Genomic DNA, 15349 nt, shown 5'->3' on the forward strand with positions numbered 1-15349 from the left:
CCACTGTACCCACCAATGAAATTTTTTGATAACGGTCTGAATTGGCTCTGTAAGAGCTTCAATTCGAAATACTATCGCAATCTCCCTTTTAGAAATGGATACGTTTTTCTGAACCAAAAAATGTGAACAACATGAAAGTTCATAAGTGTCACGCGCCAAATTGCACCAGAAAATCATCGGATATTGGAGTAGCTTTACATAAAATTCCGAAAGATTCTGATATTAGAAAACATGGGTCTAGAGCTGTAATCTAACCAAAACAGTTTGAGGAGCAAAACATTTATCTGCAGCTGTGATCGCTTCAAAAAAAGTGATTATTTTCCAAGTAAGCATTATTATTGTAGAATTTATAATATATACAATAATAATGCTGCGTGAGAGAGAAATAGTGATAGAACAAGTATAAGTGAATTGGGTAGTAAAGATGTTGCACAAAAAAAAAAAAAATTTATTTTTAGTCACATGTTTATAAGTTTTTATAAAATTTTATAAACATGTGACTAAAAATAAATTGTACATAATAATAAACAAATAACTACACATACATATTTAATTTCTGATATAATATAACTTTATTAATATCACTGTAATTATATTTATAAGAATAAGTAATACTCAACATATTGCGCACTTATAGTAGGTACGCAATATCATTAACTGTCTAGTTATTTATCACCTATGCTTTTAAGAGAAAAAAAGCGTTTTCTTTCGACATTGTAAAGGTCACACATTTTACTCTAAGCATTTCAAAATTTCAAACAGCTGTTTGGGAAATCATGGAAGCTTCACCTGGAAATCCAGAAGATGGCGTCGCTCTCGCTTAACATGACGCAGTTAGAGAATATGGCCCCAGTGTTGCCAACTAGCGGTGAGCCGATATTTGCAAAAATATCGATATTTCGTATCGATAGTTATTAAAACCTCAAGTATCGATAACCCTGATATATCATTTACAAAATATCGTAATCAATATTTAAATTATATAAAATTTTTCACAAAAATTTACATTGGTTCTCTTAATTTAAATTATAGTACTACTTTATGGAAGGCATAGCTAAAAATAACATAAACTGAAAATTTGTTGGTGTACTTGTATTACATTTAATCAGTAAAAATGTTTTTGTGTAAATGTAATTAGGTTCTACTGTACAGTTATTAGTAACCATTAGCACATTCCGACTCTTATCCATCAAAACTCTTATCCATACAAGTATACAATAACACACTACGCAAGTACATAATACGCATACGTATACCAAAATCAATATTTTATCATAAATAATTTATTTATACAACATTTATTATTTTAGCGATATTATCGGAAAAAATTGAAAAATATCGATTTAAGTGATATATCGTTCCGCATATATCGATAGAAAAATATCGAATATCGAGACTATTTCTATCGATATTCTAAGTATCGATAAAATATCGCCCAGCACTACTGCCATCTGCACGCTGCACCTAACCTCTCAAAAATCAAAATACATTGGCAACACTGCCGACGGCCAACGCTGCTGTCTGGTCTGGCTCTATGGACTAATTCAGTCTGTGCAGTGACAGTTCCCGGGTCGGACACAGTCGAGTAAGACATCGGCGGCCAACATCGTCGTGAAGGAACCCGGTGAAATCGGCGACAAGTGACAGTATTCCTGGGGTACTTAAGCACGGCGGCTTGTAAGTATAGAGAGCTCAGTTACGGACCGCAAAGTAAAGAGACTCGTTGAAAGTCACCATGTCCGAGTTCCTGGAGTCAGAGGCTGAGGAGAGTGAGGTTAGTTTCTTTTTTCATATTGCTTAATTTAACAAATACATGACGATATTTGCGATCTTGATATCTTGGATGTAAGACCAGCACGTCCAAGATGTCTTTCCACCACACCTCCGATGACTTTCATAAAAGCATTCCGATAAATGTAAATCAGAGTTTCAAGGATTGCGTGTCTTTGTAACCGTATTGATGGAGAATATGCGACGCTATTTCGGGGAACGTGCAGAATTCGTAGCAGTGGAAGTCGTTGCCCATGTCGAAGCACGTAGAGAAGCAACAAAGTCATGGCCACGGCATTTGAGGCGGAAGAGAGCAAAATTAATTGTTCTTATTTGTGTGTAAACACGCACACACACACACACACACACAAGTCTCTCAGTCGTTTGCAACTTTGATATCAGAAATACACACGCGGACACACGGGTCTCTCTGTCGTTTGCAACTTTGATATCAGAAATCTACAAGAAAACACACACCCAAACGCACACACATCCACACCCACACCCACACACACCCGCACACGCACGCACGCACACACGAGTCTCTCAGTCGTTTGCAACTTTGATATCAGACATCCACAAGTAAACACACACACATCCACACACGCACGCACGCACGCACGCACGAGTCTCTCTGTCGTTTGCAACTTTGATATCAGAAATACACACACACACACGAGTCTCTCTGTCTTTTGCAACTTTGATATCAGAAATACACACACACACACACTAGTCTCTCTGTCGTTTGCAACTGATATAAAAAATGCACAAGTAAACACACACACCCATACACGCACACGCGCACACTCAAGTCTCTCTGTCGTTTTCAACTTTGATGTCAGAAGTACACACGCATGCACACACAAGTCTCTCTGTCGTTTGCCACTTTGATCTCAGAAATACGCACGCACGCACACACGAGTCTCTCTGTCGTTTGCAACTTTGATATCAGAAATACACAAGTAAATGCAGTGTTTAACACTTGTATATTTTTAATGATTTCTTAGGTTTGATTGGATTTTCAAGTCGTACAATCGATTTTCTTTTGAAAAGCCTATGGCTACTTAAAATAAGGAATATCTGAGTAAAAAGTATTTTTCTTGTATTTGACAAAGATTTTTTTAATTTTTATTCCAGGATGAAATGATTGAAAAGAAAAAGCAGAAAAAAAATAATCTTGCATCTGAAAGTGAAGAAGAAGAAGGTAAGCTATTATACAGTTGTTATTAAAGTATTAATAATGCTTTTATCCTAAATAATAATGTTTAATATGAAATTTTTTTGTAGATGATGAAGAAAGACTGAGGGAAGAATTAAAGGATTTGATCGATGACAACCCTATTGAGGAAGACAGTGATGGTGAGGATAGTGACACATCGATAAATTCAAAGAAGCGCAAAAAAAGTGATGATGAAGACTTTGATGATCGATTGGACGAAGAAGATTATGATGTCATAGAAGAAAATTTAGGAGTCAAAGTTAAAAGGGTACGTATAATAAGATCCAAAGTTATTAAGAACATTCATGTAAATAAGTATATTAACTGGCAAACACTTGTTTTTAGAAACGTTTCAAACGTTTAAAAAGGAGAGAAGAAGAGGAGTCTGAAGAGGAACAAGAGCACGAGCAAGAAGAAGAAAGAGATGCAATAGCCAATGAATTATTCTCCCATGAGGCAGGCTCTGGTGATGTAAGTAACTTTCAACTTTGTAAAATTGTTTAAAATTAGTTTTACTTCAGAATCATTGCATTGTTCATGCTTATCAATGCTAGGAAAATATGTGTGTTACACACATCGTAGTGATATTAAAAGTTTAAATTACAAAATCAGTCTTGAATCATAAGTTGTATTGCATCAAACTTCTCTTGTTGTACAGGAAGATGAAAGGCAAAGTGTACGAAGTCATAGACCAGCAGCAGAAGTAGATCAGTACGGAGAAGAAGGTAGCGAGGAAGAATCGGATGCAGATGATTTTATTGTTGATGATGATGGAAGACCACTTACAGACAAGCGAAAAAAGAAAAAGCATATTTTCACTGATTCGTAAGTATTCTTACAAGTACTTTTCCTTTTACTTTTAGATTTTGTATAGTCATGCTCAACATTCCATTTTCATTTAGAGCCCTCCAAGAAGCTCAGGATATTTTTGGAGTTGATTTCGATTATGACGAATTTGAAAAATACGGTGAAGACTATGCGGAAGAGGAAGAAGAGGAAGAAGATGACTACGAAGAAGAAGGAGATGCTGCTCGACGTAAAAAAACAAAGAAAGCATCTAAAAAGAAAACGTCAAAAAAGAGTATTTTTGAAGTGTATGAACCCAGTGAACTCAAACGTGGTCATTTTACCGATTTAGACAACGAGATTCGTACGACGGATATTCCCGAGCGGATGCAACTTAGATCCGTACCAGTTATCACTGCAACTGAGGAAGAGTTGGCAGCTGAAGCCCAATGGATTTATAACCAAGCCTTTGAACATAAAACCATCTCTATTCAAGATGCTCACCTAAACGAAGAAGCTAAAGAGCGTGCCAAGAAAGGTCCTCAAACTGTGGCGAAAATTACAACAGCCCTTGACTTTATACGTAATCAGCACTTCGAGGTTCCTTTTATTTCATTTTATCGTAAAGAGTATGTGCTACCAGAGCTGAACATAAATGACCTCTGGAAAGTTTATAAATATGACGCTAAATGGTGCCAATTGCGGCAGCGTAAAGAAGCGCTGCTTGTTCTTTTCCGCAAAATGAAGCGGTATCAGGAAGACTTTATAATGAAAGATCCTGATGCGCCGTTACCTGACAACATGAGACTAATCGAAGAAGAAGATGTAAAGCAATTGGAAAATGTCCAGACGACTGAAGAACTTAACGATTGTTATCATCACTTTATGTTGTATTATAGTCATGAGATTCCGAAGATGCAGGAGATTGTGCGGAAACAGGAAAAGGAGAAGCGTCGACAGGAGCGCATCCAGAAGAGGAAACAACTCATTGCTGAGGCCGAGGAAAATGGCGAGGATCCTCCACCCGAAGATCCTTTTGAGGACGATGATGATAACGAACCAGAAGAAACCCTCAAGCAAGCGGTCCGCACTGGGCCGTACTCGATCTGTCGACGAGCAGGTCTAGAAAGTCTAGCCAAGAGGTTCGGTCTGCCACCTGAACAATATGCGAAGAATTTGAGCGAAGAGTACCAGATCTTTGAGGTTGAACAGGAGCTAAACGAACCTACCGCCGTAGCAGCAGAGTACGTCGGTGAGAAATTTCAGACAGCGGACGAGGTGCTTAAAGCAGCGCAGCTCATGGTAGCAATACAGTTGGCGAGGGAACCCTTGGTAAGAGAGTCGGTGAGGAAAATGTACAAAGAAAAGGCAAAGATATCAGTGCGGCCAACGAAGCAAGGCATCAAGTTAATCGATGAAAACCACCCAGTTTATATTATGAAATATCTAAAGGACAAACCTGTCAGGGATCTTGTGGGTGATCAGTTCCTGAAATTAGTAATGGCTGAACAAGACAAATTGATCACTATATCATTCTCTGATATAATAGAAGGTAACACTACTAATAATTACGTCGAGCAGATGAAGCAGCTCTATGTCAGGTAATAAAGAGTAATTTTTCACTCATTATTGATTATCTTAAAATATATGATTCGTACTTACAGTGTTTATTTTAACATTACAGAGATGAATTCAGCAAAAATGTTCAGGACTGGAACGCTCTTCGAGTCGGTAGCGTAGAAATGGCTCTAACGAAGATGGTGATACCTGATTTAAAAAAAGAATTGCACTCTATGCTTTTAAATGAGGCCAAAGAGTGCGTGATGCGTTCATGTGCTCGCAAAGCCTATAACTGGATAAAAGTCGCCCCGTATACTTGCGAGTTTCCTGATGAGGAGGACGAGGAGTGGGATACAAGCAAAGGACTCAGGGTAATGGGTCTCGCTTACGTGCCTGATTTTTCTATCGCTGCATATGCTTGCCTCATAGCCCCTGACGGTGAGTGCACCGACTATCTGAAACTGCCGCATCTTCTGAAGAAAAAGAATAGCTATAGGGATACCGACAAGATTGCAAAAGAGGCTGATGTGCTTGCTATTAGAAATTTCATTTCTACAAAAAAGCCCCACGTGGTCGTCATTGGCGGAGAATCTAGAGATGCATTGATGATTGCCGAAGATGTTAGGGAATGTATCGCAACTTTGGTGGCTGATGAACAGTTTCCTAGTATCGGTGTTGAAATCATGGACAACGAACTAGCAATTACCTACTCCAATAGTAATAAAGGTGAGATTTCATAGTTGAATCAGATATTTTGTTTCATAGTATAAGTATTATATGGTTATTAATACTTTTTGTGTCGATTCATAGGTATCTCGGAATTCAGAGACTATCCAGTAGAGCTTCGTCAAGCGATTTCATTAGCCCGTCGATTGCAAGATCCTTTGGTTGAGTTTTCTCAGCTGTGCAATGCCGACGACGAAATACTTTGTTTAAAATACCACAGTTTGCAAGATCAATTACCTAAAGAGGATCTGTTAGAAAATATCAATTTGGAGTTTGTAAATCGTGTGAATGAAGTTGGTGTCGATATCAATAAAACTGTCCAACAACCTTACAGTGGCAATCTTTTGCAATACGTGTGTGGATTAGGTGCGCGTAAGGGTCAGCACCTTATAAAGATGCTTAAACAAACGAATCAACGTCTTGAAAACCGAACACAGGTAAGAAAGATTTCAAAGTATCATTATCCTTTTTATTTGTTTAAAATAAGTAGGCCTTTACTGAACATTAATTTTTTTTTTTACCTAGCTTGTCACGTCTTGTCATATGGGTCCGAAAGTGTTTATCAATTGCGCTGGATTCATAAAAATCGACACAAACAGTCTGGGCGACAGCACGGAGGCTTACGTTGAAGTACTCGATGGTTCACGAGTCCATCCAGAGACGTACGAATGGGCACGTAAAATGGCTGTGGATGCACTGGAGTACGACGACGAGGACGCGAATCCAGCCGGTGCACTGGAAGAGATTCTCGAGTCGCCCGAAAGACTCAAAGATTTAGATCTAGACGCATTTGCAGAAGAACTGGAAAGACAAGGCTTTGGTAATAAGTGCATCACGCTCTACGATATCAGATCTGAACTTAACAGCAGGTATTTGCATTTTTCATCAATTTATTTTACCAGAAATCGACATGAATCGACATCGAAATAATATAATGAACCAATTTCAGATACAAAGATCTACGCATTCCTTATCAATCTCCAACTCCAGAAAAGCTTTTTGACATTTTAACGAAAGAAACGCCTGAAAGTTTCTACATTGGCAAGCTTTTGGAAGCTACGGTTGTCGGTATAAGTTATAGAAAACCAAAGGGTGAACAGCTTGATCAGGCAAATCCTGTACGTAATGATGAGACGGGTCTCTGGCAGTGTCCGTTCTGCCTGAAAAATGAGTTTCCTGAATTGTCCGAAGTGTGGAACCACTTCGATGCAGGAGCTTGTCCTGGTAAAGCCACTGGTATCCGATTACGACTGGATAATGGTATCTCGGGCTTCATTCATATAAAGAATCTGTCGGATAAGCACGTAACAAATCCAGAGGAGAGGGTGCGCATTGGAAATCGTATTCACTGTCGTATCATTAAAATCGAGGTTGACAGATTTGGCGTCGAGGCCACTAGCAAGAGTAGTGATCTTGCAGATAAGAATCAGGAGTGGCGGTGAGTTGAAATAATTTTCTCAGTTTCTGTGTGATTATAATTGATAAAAATGAATGATTTTATCATTGAATAATTTCTTTTTTTGCAGACCACAAAAGGACCCCTATTACGATACTGAAACAGAGGGCAAAGATAACCTTGTGGAAGAAGAAACCAAAAAAGTAAAACAACGGCAAATGTATGTAACGCGAGTTATCATACATCCCTCGTTCCGTAACATTACCTATGCCGATGCAGAGAAATTGATGAAAACGATGCCACAGGGTGAAGCGATAATTCGTCCTTCTAGCAAAGGTGATGATCATCTAACGGTCACATGGAAAGTTACCGACGATGTGCATCAGCACATCGATGTGCGTGAAGAGGGAAAAGAAAACAAGTACTCACTTGGTCGCAGTCTGTGGATTGGAAACGAAGAATTTGAGGATCTTGATGAAATTCTTGCCAGACACATCGACCCCATGGCTGCCTCTGTTCGTGAATTGATGAATTTCAAAAGTGATTACTATGTACCACATGTTATGGGCATGAAAGACAAAGCTGAAGAGATATTAAAGGATCTTAAAAGCAAAAACATGAACAAGATTCATTATATTATATCACCGTCTAAGGTAACTTAGAATCTATTTAAAAATTAATTTATTTATAGTCAACTGTTATATATACTTATAAAAATACATTGCTTTTTTTCAGAATTACCCAGGGAAATTTCTTCTGTCTTACCTTCCTAGAAATCGATGTGGACACGAGTTTATCACCGTTATTCCAGATGGCTTTAGATTTAGAAAGAATAGTTTTCCGCGATTTAGCGATCTTATGGGATGGTTCAAAAAGCACTATAACGACAGAGATTCTAGTATGGTCACTCCCAGTACACCGCGGGCTTACCACAGTAAACCCTCTGTAAATATGAATGGTAAGTTGAAGATACTAATGTTTAAAACCTTCAAGTTAAAGAAAAGTTAATTAATATTCCAATCTCATAAACTTTATTTGTAGGCATGAACCAAGAGGTTATTCAACGAGTAGCACAAAATATGCCACGGCACATGTTGCAATCGTTATCACAGGTAGCAAACCATACACCGCATTATCTTCAGACACCTGGCGCAGCGAGTACTACGAGTGCTTATGGTGGTATGCAGATAAATACACCATATACACCTTCCGGGCAGACGCCCTTCTTAACACCGAACCAACCAACGCCACGGTACAGTGAACAGATAGATTGGACCAAAGCCGCCGCTGCCTGGGCAAGTCACACTACTCCTAGAGCAAGGTAAGATATAATCACAGTTGTTCTATAATTTTTAAACCAGTTCACAAAATTTTTTTGTTGAAGTTTTTTTATCAAAAGTTTTATGAAGAATATCTTGTTTATATATTTTTTTTTATTTTGCAGTAGTAGCAGAGGTACCCCGCTTACAAACTCAAGTCCACGGAGCATGTCTCTTAGCGGTGATGGAACACCGCTATATGACGAATTTTGTAATTAAATTGTGAATGTACGTATTTACGTATACGATGTTATTACTGCATAGTGAGAAATTCGTTTCTCCATCCGGGCATAATCAAGTTGTAAAAAATATTTTGGCTGAGTTTAGTATTTTTTTTCTTTTTCTCATAATGAGAAAAAGAAGTTGAGTTTATTATTGCTTTTCTTTTTCTCATAATGCGATTTTTAAGAAGATATGAATGCTCAACAAGTCTTGTTATTGATATCGCCACTCAATACAGCAGTGACTTTAACTTTAAGTGTATGTAAAATTTATGTACATAGAAACAAAAACAAATGTATGTATGCGTGCAATCAGGACTTAAAAATCAGTGTTTTAGCAATTCAAAAAATGATTAGTTTTGTAAATGTATTTGAATGAAAGACATGCTTAATAGAAATGATTTTTATTAGTTACGAATATATGTATATATACATATATATATATATATATATATATATATTATACAATTATGTACGTCTGACGCAGACGCGAACCTTTTATATGTATGATTATATTTTTACAAATGGTGTACAATTAACTCAAAACGCAATTTATAGATTGATTTTTGTAAACAGATTATTAATGGCATTTATTTACAAAACAAACGGTACAAATCGAAAGAAGTTATAGTCGCATAATTGTCGCAAGGACAATAAATAGAGTTTTCAAACATTTACAAATATGTATATTTTGAAATAAATCCTTTTCATAAAAAAAAAAACAATAGTTTAATACATTATTACATTTCATTAAACGGAAAAATTCATTGACAAAAACTAATATATATATATATACAATTCATCTTTAATGCAAGTTACTGGTCTTTCGAAATTCATCACAATATCGAATACTTGTTTGATCATCCGAAAGTATGTCACGATGTCGTTGTTCTTTTTCATACGTCCATACTAATTCCGAATCAGGTTTTTTTGTGGAAGCTTGCGATCTTTTGAATAAAAAAAATCTACCAAATTAAAACTTATATATATCTTAAAAGTATTATTTTGAATTAGTAAAAACCTACTTCTTAGTGGGCTTCTTCAGTTGCTGATTCCCATTAGCTTCAAGCCTTTGTCTTTTTCGCAGCTTCGTGTTGTAAGCTGATTCTGTTAGAATATCTACTTCGAATTGAGGACTTGTGGACTGTACAAAAAATTTTTTTTTCTAAATACAGTTATTTATATATAATAATTTTAAACAAATTTTACCAATCATATGACAGCATAGATTACCTTTGGCTGAGATACTAGTAGTGGATTGCTTTTTACCTTCTGTTTGGGTCTTCTAAGCTTCGAAAAACATAATAATACAAATTTAATTTAAAGGCAATTATTTAAAAAATAATTAATAGTATTTTTGTAATACATTACAGTTCTTTTGATGGGCGATTCTTGTTGATCACAGTCACTACTGGATGAAAATTCTAGTGTTTGCGCTACGCGTTTTGGCGCCGGTTTTTCTTTTGATTTTTGACTAGACGTATTTTTAGTTTTCTTTGGTTTTGTTGAGCTTTTCGTAGTTTTAATAGCAACTTCCTTTTTAGTACTGTTTTTGGGAGGTCGTTGCTCGCTTAGTGACTTGAAATATCGTTAACAATATAATTAATAATATAGTTTTTTAACTTCGATATTATATAGATATTATTTAAAATTTACCATAGGTTTCTTAGAAGTTTCAGATTTTTTAAGGTTGTTTAATGATGAAGAATCCCACTCACGTCCTGGAGTGTAAATAGTATCATTATCTTTCGTTACTATTCTCTCTCCTAACATTTAAATCAATCATTAATTTTTATTTTTACGAATATGTATGATCTTTATGTATATTACCCTTCCACCACTCTAGTGTTGGTACAATTCGACGTCCGCGTAGACTAGTCGACATCGAAAAAGTATCGATAGAGGCATCGAGTATACTCGATTTTGCAGAAGCATTTGTTTCTGCAACTTTGGGAACAAAATTAACTAATCAATACTAGAAAATTTTTTTTTATTCAAATACAAAAATATTTGTTAACAAAAGTCATGCAAGCAATTAAAGATAAATATTACGTATCAAATAATGACAAAATAATGGTTTATGTTCAACATTTAATTTGCATAATGCTACCTGGTCTTAGTCTTTTCCATTCCTCGCAAAACTCTTTTATTTTAGAAGGACAACCAGTACGACATTGTTTCAATAATTCTTTATGCAAAACTGCAAATAAACAGAGATCAATAAACGTGCCATGATTAGAATGATTTGAAAAAAAAGGAATTAAGTAAAGTCATACCGTGCTTAGTATCATTAAGTTCCCCAGAAAGTTTATAATATTCTCCATGTACAGTTTCTACAAGAGTAGAAGAATGCCTTTGACACACAGGACTCGTTACAAATTTTCTTTTCAGAACATGTCCAGCTTCACTGTTTAAAATAAAAAAAACTTTTATTATTGAACTTTTACATGTATATATTACTATTAATAAAAATATTTTACTTTAATAATTTTCCCTCAAATGTTAAACTACATTTCTTCTTAAATTCATCATCATACACAACACAAGGTATCCAAGATGCTAAAACCTTTGGATTTTCTTTAGATCCAAATAAATTGTTTTTTGTACTTTTAATGCTTAAAGGGGTTTTTTTCTTTCCAGAAGATGACTTTTCTTCAGTTTCTCCTTTTGTTCCTGATATATTTGCTGGAGTTTTTGTATTATTAATTTTACTTTTTTCTGCAAATTGAGGGCTTTTTGCTCGGTTTTTATCAGATTTAATCGATGATAACTATTTTTACAAATGATTTGTTTGTATGAATTTTAATATAGCTAAGGTTGCATATTAATATCATATATTCAAATAGTTTTACCTGATCTTGCACATTCATTTCTTCTTCATTCAAAAAATCTTCTGAATCGTAGGTCAAGAATGGGTGTTGCATTAATTCTTTACCCAAATCTCCTACATTATCTTTGTGACTAATATCGGTAGGATTATGATTCTCAGGCGCAGTTGTTGTATTCTTAAATCATCAATAGTATTAATTAAATATAAATTTGTTTAAATACTGTATGCACTACATATAAGAAATAATTACATGTATTACTTTTTTATTATTTAAAGACACATCATCTTCAATTATACTAACATCTGAAGTTTCAGATACTTGAACTTTTTGGGGATGTCTAATTATCTGCTTTATAACAAAATTAGTAGGTTCACAACTTTTAATAATAGGTTTCTGCTTCTCTGCAGGCTTTTGATTTATTCTAGTAATAATTAAAGGCACTTTAAATCCATCATTATCGCGTTCATTATCAATATTATTTCCTGAAGTACCTAAAGACAAAAATCCAGTTGCTAGTTTAAAATATTCATACTATACATACAACAAAGTAAATCAATAATAATAATAATAATATACAATACTTTTTTTCATACTGTGCCTGAAATTTCCAGTAACTGGAGTTTTATTTAGATCCTTATGTGGTGAAGGAGGAAATGCTTTTTTTTGTTCTTGTATTCGTCTTTCATAATCATCTTCTGAAATGCTTACACTAGAGTCATAATACTGTTCAGATTTTTTATTTGGAATAGATTCGACTTGCTCTTTAACTTGCATGTTTTTATCGAAATTTTTTCTTTCATTGCTGCGATTTTTTCTATCTCTATACCTTTCAAATTTTTGTAGTTTGGGTTTGATAAGGTGACTTAGTGATACATGTGGAAAGCCCATATAATCATCACTATCAGAAGATTCATTTGCACTATTAGCTTCTACAAGATGACGTACATGGCTATCCTTTACCAAAGCATTCTCTGAGTATTCAGGATTCTGTAAATTCTTATTTATTTCTGTAGATGTTGCGTAAGGATTATCTTTAAGATTGTTAGATTGATTTTCTGGGATTGTTTCTTGCATCTCTGAGAATGAAGCAGTATTGCTGCATCTCGAGCATCCTAGATTTTGATTTTTAGCCGGCGATAAATTTTGCTCGCGCTTTTCTATTTCGCTATTACTGATACTAAACTTGTATGGTAAAAGATACTTCAAACAGTCGATCAAATCAATAAATTTGTCTAGATATTGCGCAGGACAATTTTTGTCACCTAATTTTGAAAGAATAATGCGAACTTTATCTTCCCGAATGATTTCATACAAAAAACTTATATTTTTCAGATTTGAATTTGAGCTATTAGCTCCTGAACTATGCGCATCTTCAGAGAGATTCTCAGCACGTTCATGATTGCACTGACTAGTATCTTTAACATCAGAAGAATGTCCAGAGTCATCAATCTTTTCGTTCATAACTTGATTTTTAAATGCTTTGATGATTTCATCTTTTTCATTCGATTTTTCTAAGTTTTTGTTACCACTCGTTTGAAGCTTTGAATGGTAACCCAATGATGAACCATTATCCAAAACTGGTTTAGAAAGTTGCTCTTTATTTTTAAATTTGATCTGCTTATTCTTTATATAAGAAAAATCTGTGATTTGGCTCTGCAAGTCATCATCACTATCAGTGATAGGTGTAGGCCACCTGAAAGTGATTTGACAGCCTCCAGCTGTATAATTTCTCCATATTTGGTAAACATTCTCCCAATCATCTGGAAATCCATTGTGAAATTTTCCCCTGACATAATCAGGCAATTCTACAAAATATTAAAATTATAGGTAAAAAACGTGTTAATTATTAATATTTGTTTAGACTTAGAATCAGCATACCATTTCTATCATCTACTATATTACCACAAAGTACGTAAATATGCTTATATATGGACAACACTTTAGTACTTGTAAATCTTTGTATAACAGGCTTACTTCTTGCTATTTTTCCACTAAAAATTAATTCAATCATTATCATATTAAAATTATTAGATTTAACATTCTCAATATTTTATGGAGTATTATTTGACACGATTACCATTCTAAAGTTCCTTTAATAATCAATTGACCTTGATCATTCAAGAGCACTCTCCATCGAGAAAACTCTCTAGGTGTTATGGAATTATGAGAATCAGTTTGGGATATATTACTTTCTTGATCAGCAGAAGCACCTGCCATTGGTTTTACAGAGAAGTCATGAACTTGACCTTCTAACTTTGTTTCACTTCCTTGACGACTTTGGGCAATCTGATTGGAATCAATGCTGGATGTATTTTTCACGTTGTGGAATAATGTTGTAGGAGGTGGTGGCATGATAGCTCGATCTCTTTCAGAATCATTAATTGGAAACTTTTTTACACTAGATGTGGCCATTGGTAATCGCTGCTCTACGTGGCCATTTGGGTGCATTGTAAGTACCTTACACAAGTTGTTACTGGATGATAAAACTTCACTTTCTACCCTTGAGACCTGCAAGGATGGGGAACCATTTGCACAACTCATGTCCATTCCATCTGGATTTATACTTGATAAACTTGGCCAGGTAGGCGATGTATAATAATAACCTTTCTCATCACTGCTTTTCATTCGCTCCATTTGTTTAACAAATGCAAGTTTTAAATTACGCTCCAACCTTTTATAACGCTCTTCTTTTTTGAGGTCTGCAAACTTAATCTAAGATATTATTAAAATGAAATTGCCTATTTAGTTATAATATTTTATTACAATTAACAGAGAACATGTTTTCAGGAAAGTCAGGTAAATTAATTAATATGTTTATGATAACAATGGATACTCATAAATTTCAATCCGAAAAATAAACACACGGAGTTAATTATTTGAAGTATAAGAAACATAATATGTTTCAAGCTATTATCGCGAAGGTATAAACCACAACAAACAAGTATGCACATACGTTTGACATTGCGGTATACTTACTCCTGGAGAATCCATGCTGGGTATTCATGGACTTTGACATACCGCGGAGGGCGTCAGGACACTAAATCTTACTTCCTACATCAATTTTAACTTTTATATATTCCGGTTTCTTTGCTTGTTATTCCAAAATCACTGGATCTTATGCTCTTTGATGTAGGATTTCCCAGGAAATAAACAGTTTGCTAGGATTTTCCCGCCAAGAACACGCGTGCGTTATATATATATATATATATATATATATATATATATATATATATATATATATATATATATATATATATATATATCTTATAATAGCAACACGTTACTTTACAGCGTTGCCAAATTAAGTTGATCTGCGCATCAGACACAATAAGATATGCGGCGTCATTCGGTTTTTTGGCAATGTCGCGGTTAGCAAAATTGGATTTCTTACTTTTCTGGTGAATTTAACTTCTCCTTGCGCGCTGTGCGCATCGAATGAAATCCCACAAAAAATATAATTAATTGTAATACAGTATAGTCGATTAGCACGGCATTACTGCACCAACGCCAAGACGCCCTCT

At 35.0% G+C, this 15349-nt stretch overlaps 2 protein-coding genes across 10 annotated transcripts; one reads left to right on the forward strand and one right to left on the reverse strand.

The window, feature by feature from the left end:
• The first annotated feature begins 1315 nt into the window (after positions 1–1315).
• LOC107980808 (transcription elongation factor SPT6) lies at positions 1316–9680 on the forward strand. Its single transcript, XM_031927718.2, has 14 exons — positions 1316–1774; positions 2908–2974; positions 3058–3257; positions 3335–3460; positions 3648–3814; positions 3892–5376; positions 5460–6061; positions 6146–6498; positions 6587–6930; positions 7011–7499; positions 7588–8110; positions 8193–8415; positions 8499–8778; positions 8902–9680. Exons 1-14 carry the CDS (start codon positions 1736–1738, stop codon positions 8993–8995), a joined length of 4992 nt encoding a protein of 1663 aa, XP_031783578.1. The 5' UTR covers positions 1316–1735; the 3' UTR covers positions 8996–9680.
• On the reverse strand, positions 9104–15334 carry LOC100678240. Of its 9 annotated transcripts, none has more exons than XM_032598452.1 (16): positions 14805–15018; positions 14432–14534; positions 13906–14336; positions 13707–13819; positions 12410–13633; positions 12087–12319; positions 11850–12002; positions 11478–11767; positions 11274–11404; positions 11108–11197; positions 10828–10944; positions 10654–10763; positions 10369–10575; positions 10231–10287; positions 10023–10141; positions 9104–9962 (listed from the first exon to the last, which is right to left on the reverse strand). In XM_032598452.1, exons 2-16 carry the CDS (start codon positions 14438–14440, stop codon positions 9803–9805), a joined length of 3444 nt encoding a protein of 1147 aa, XP_032454343.1. In that variant the 5' UTR covers positions 14441–14534; positions 14805–15018; the 3' UTR covers positions 9104–9802. The 9 variants fall into 9 exon arrangements, with proteins under 9 accessions (XP_032454343.1, XP_016839459.1, XP_031783579.2 ...); XM_016983970.3 differs by having other exon boundaries at positions 12078–12319; XM_032598450.1 differs by adding an exon at positions 15220–15334 and having other exon boundaries at positions 9106–9962; positions 12078–12319; positions 13906–14534; positions 14805–14986.
• Positions 15335–15349: the final 15 nt, after the last annotated feature.

Source organism: Nasonia vitripennis, chromosome 3, assembly GCF_009193385.2.
Source record: "Nasonia vitripennis strain AsymCx chromosome 3, Nvit_psr_1.1, whole genome shotgun sequence".
Lineage (NCBI taxonomy): Eukaryota > Metazoa > Arthropoda > Insecta > Hymenoptera > Pteromalidae > Nasonia > Nasonia vitripennis.

Bases quoted from the DNA above. Each gene is read 5' to 3' on its own strand.
- LOC100678240 (XM_016983965.3), bottom strand. The intron at 11,768-11,849 runs GTAAAACTATTT...TTGTAAAAATAG, and splicing joins AAATGAATGTGCAAGATCAG to TTATCATCGATTAAATCTGA. The intron at 9,963-10,022 runs GTAGGTTTTTAC...TTAATTTGGTAG, and splicing joins CTGAAGAAGCCCACTAAGAA to ATTTTTTTTATTCAAAAGAT.
- LOC107980808 (XM_031927718.2), top strand. From the start codon at position 1,736: ATGTCCGAGTTCCTGGAGTCAGAGGCTGAGGAGAGTGAG. The intron at 1,775-2,907 runs GTTAGTTTCTTT...TTTTTATTCCAG, and splicing joins CAGAGGCTGAGGAGAGTGAG to GATGAAATGATTGAAAAGAA. The intron at 3,461-3,647 runs GTAAGTAACTTT...CTTGTTGTACAG, and splicing joins ATGAGGCAGGCTCTGGTGAT to GAAGATGAAAGGCAAAGTGT.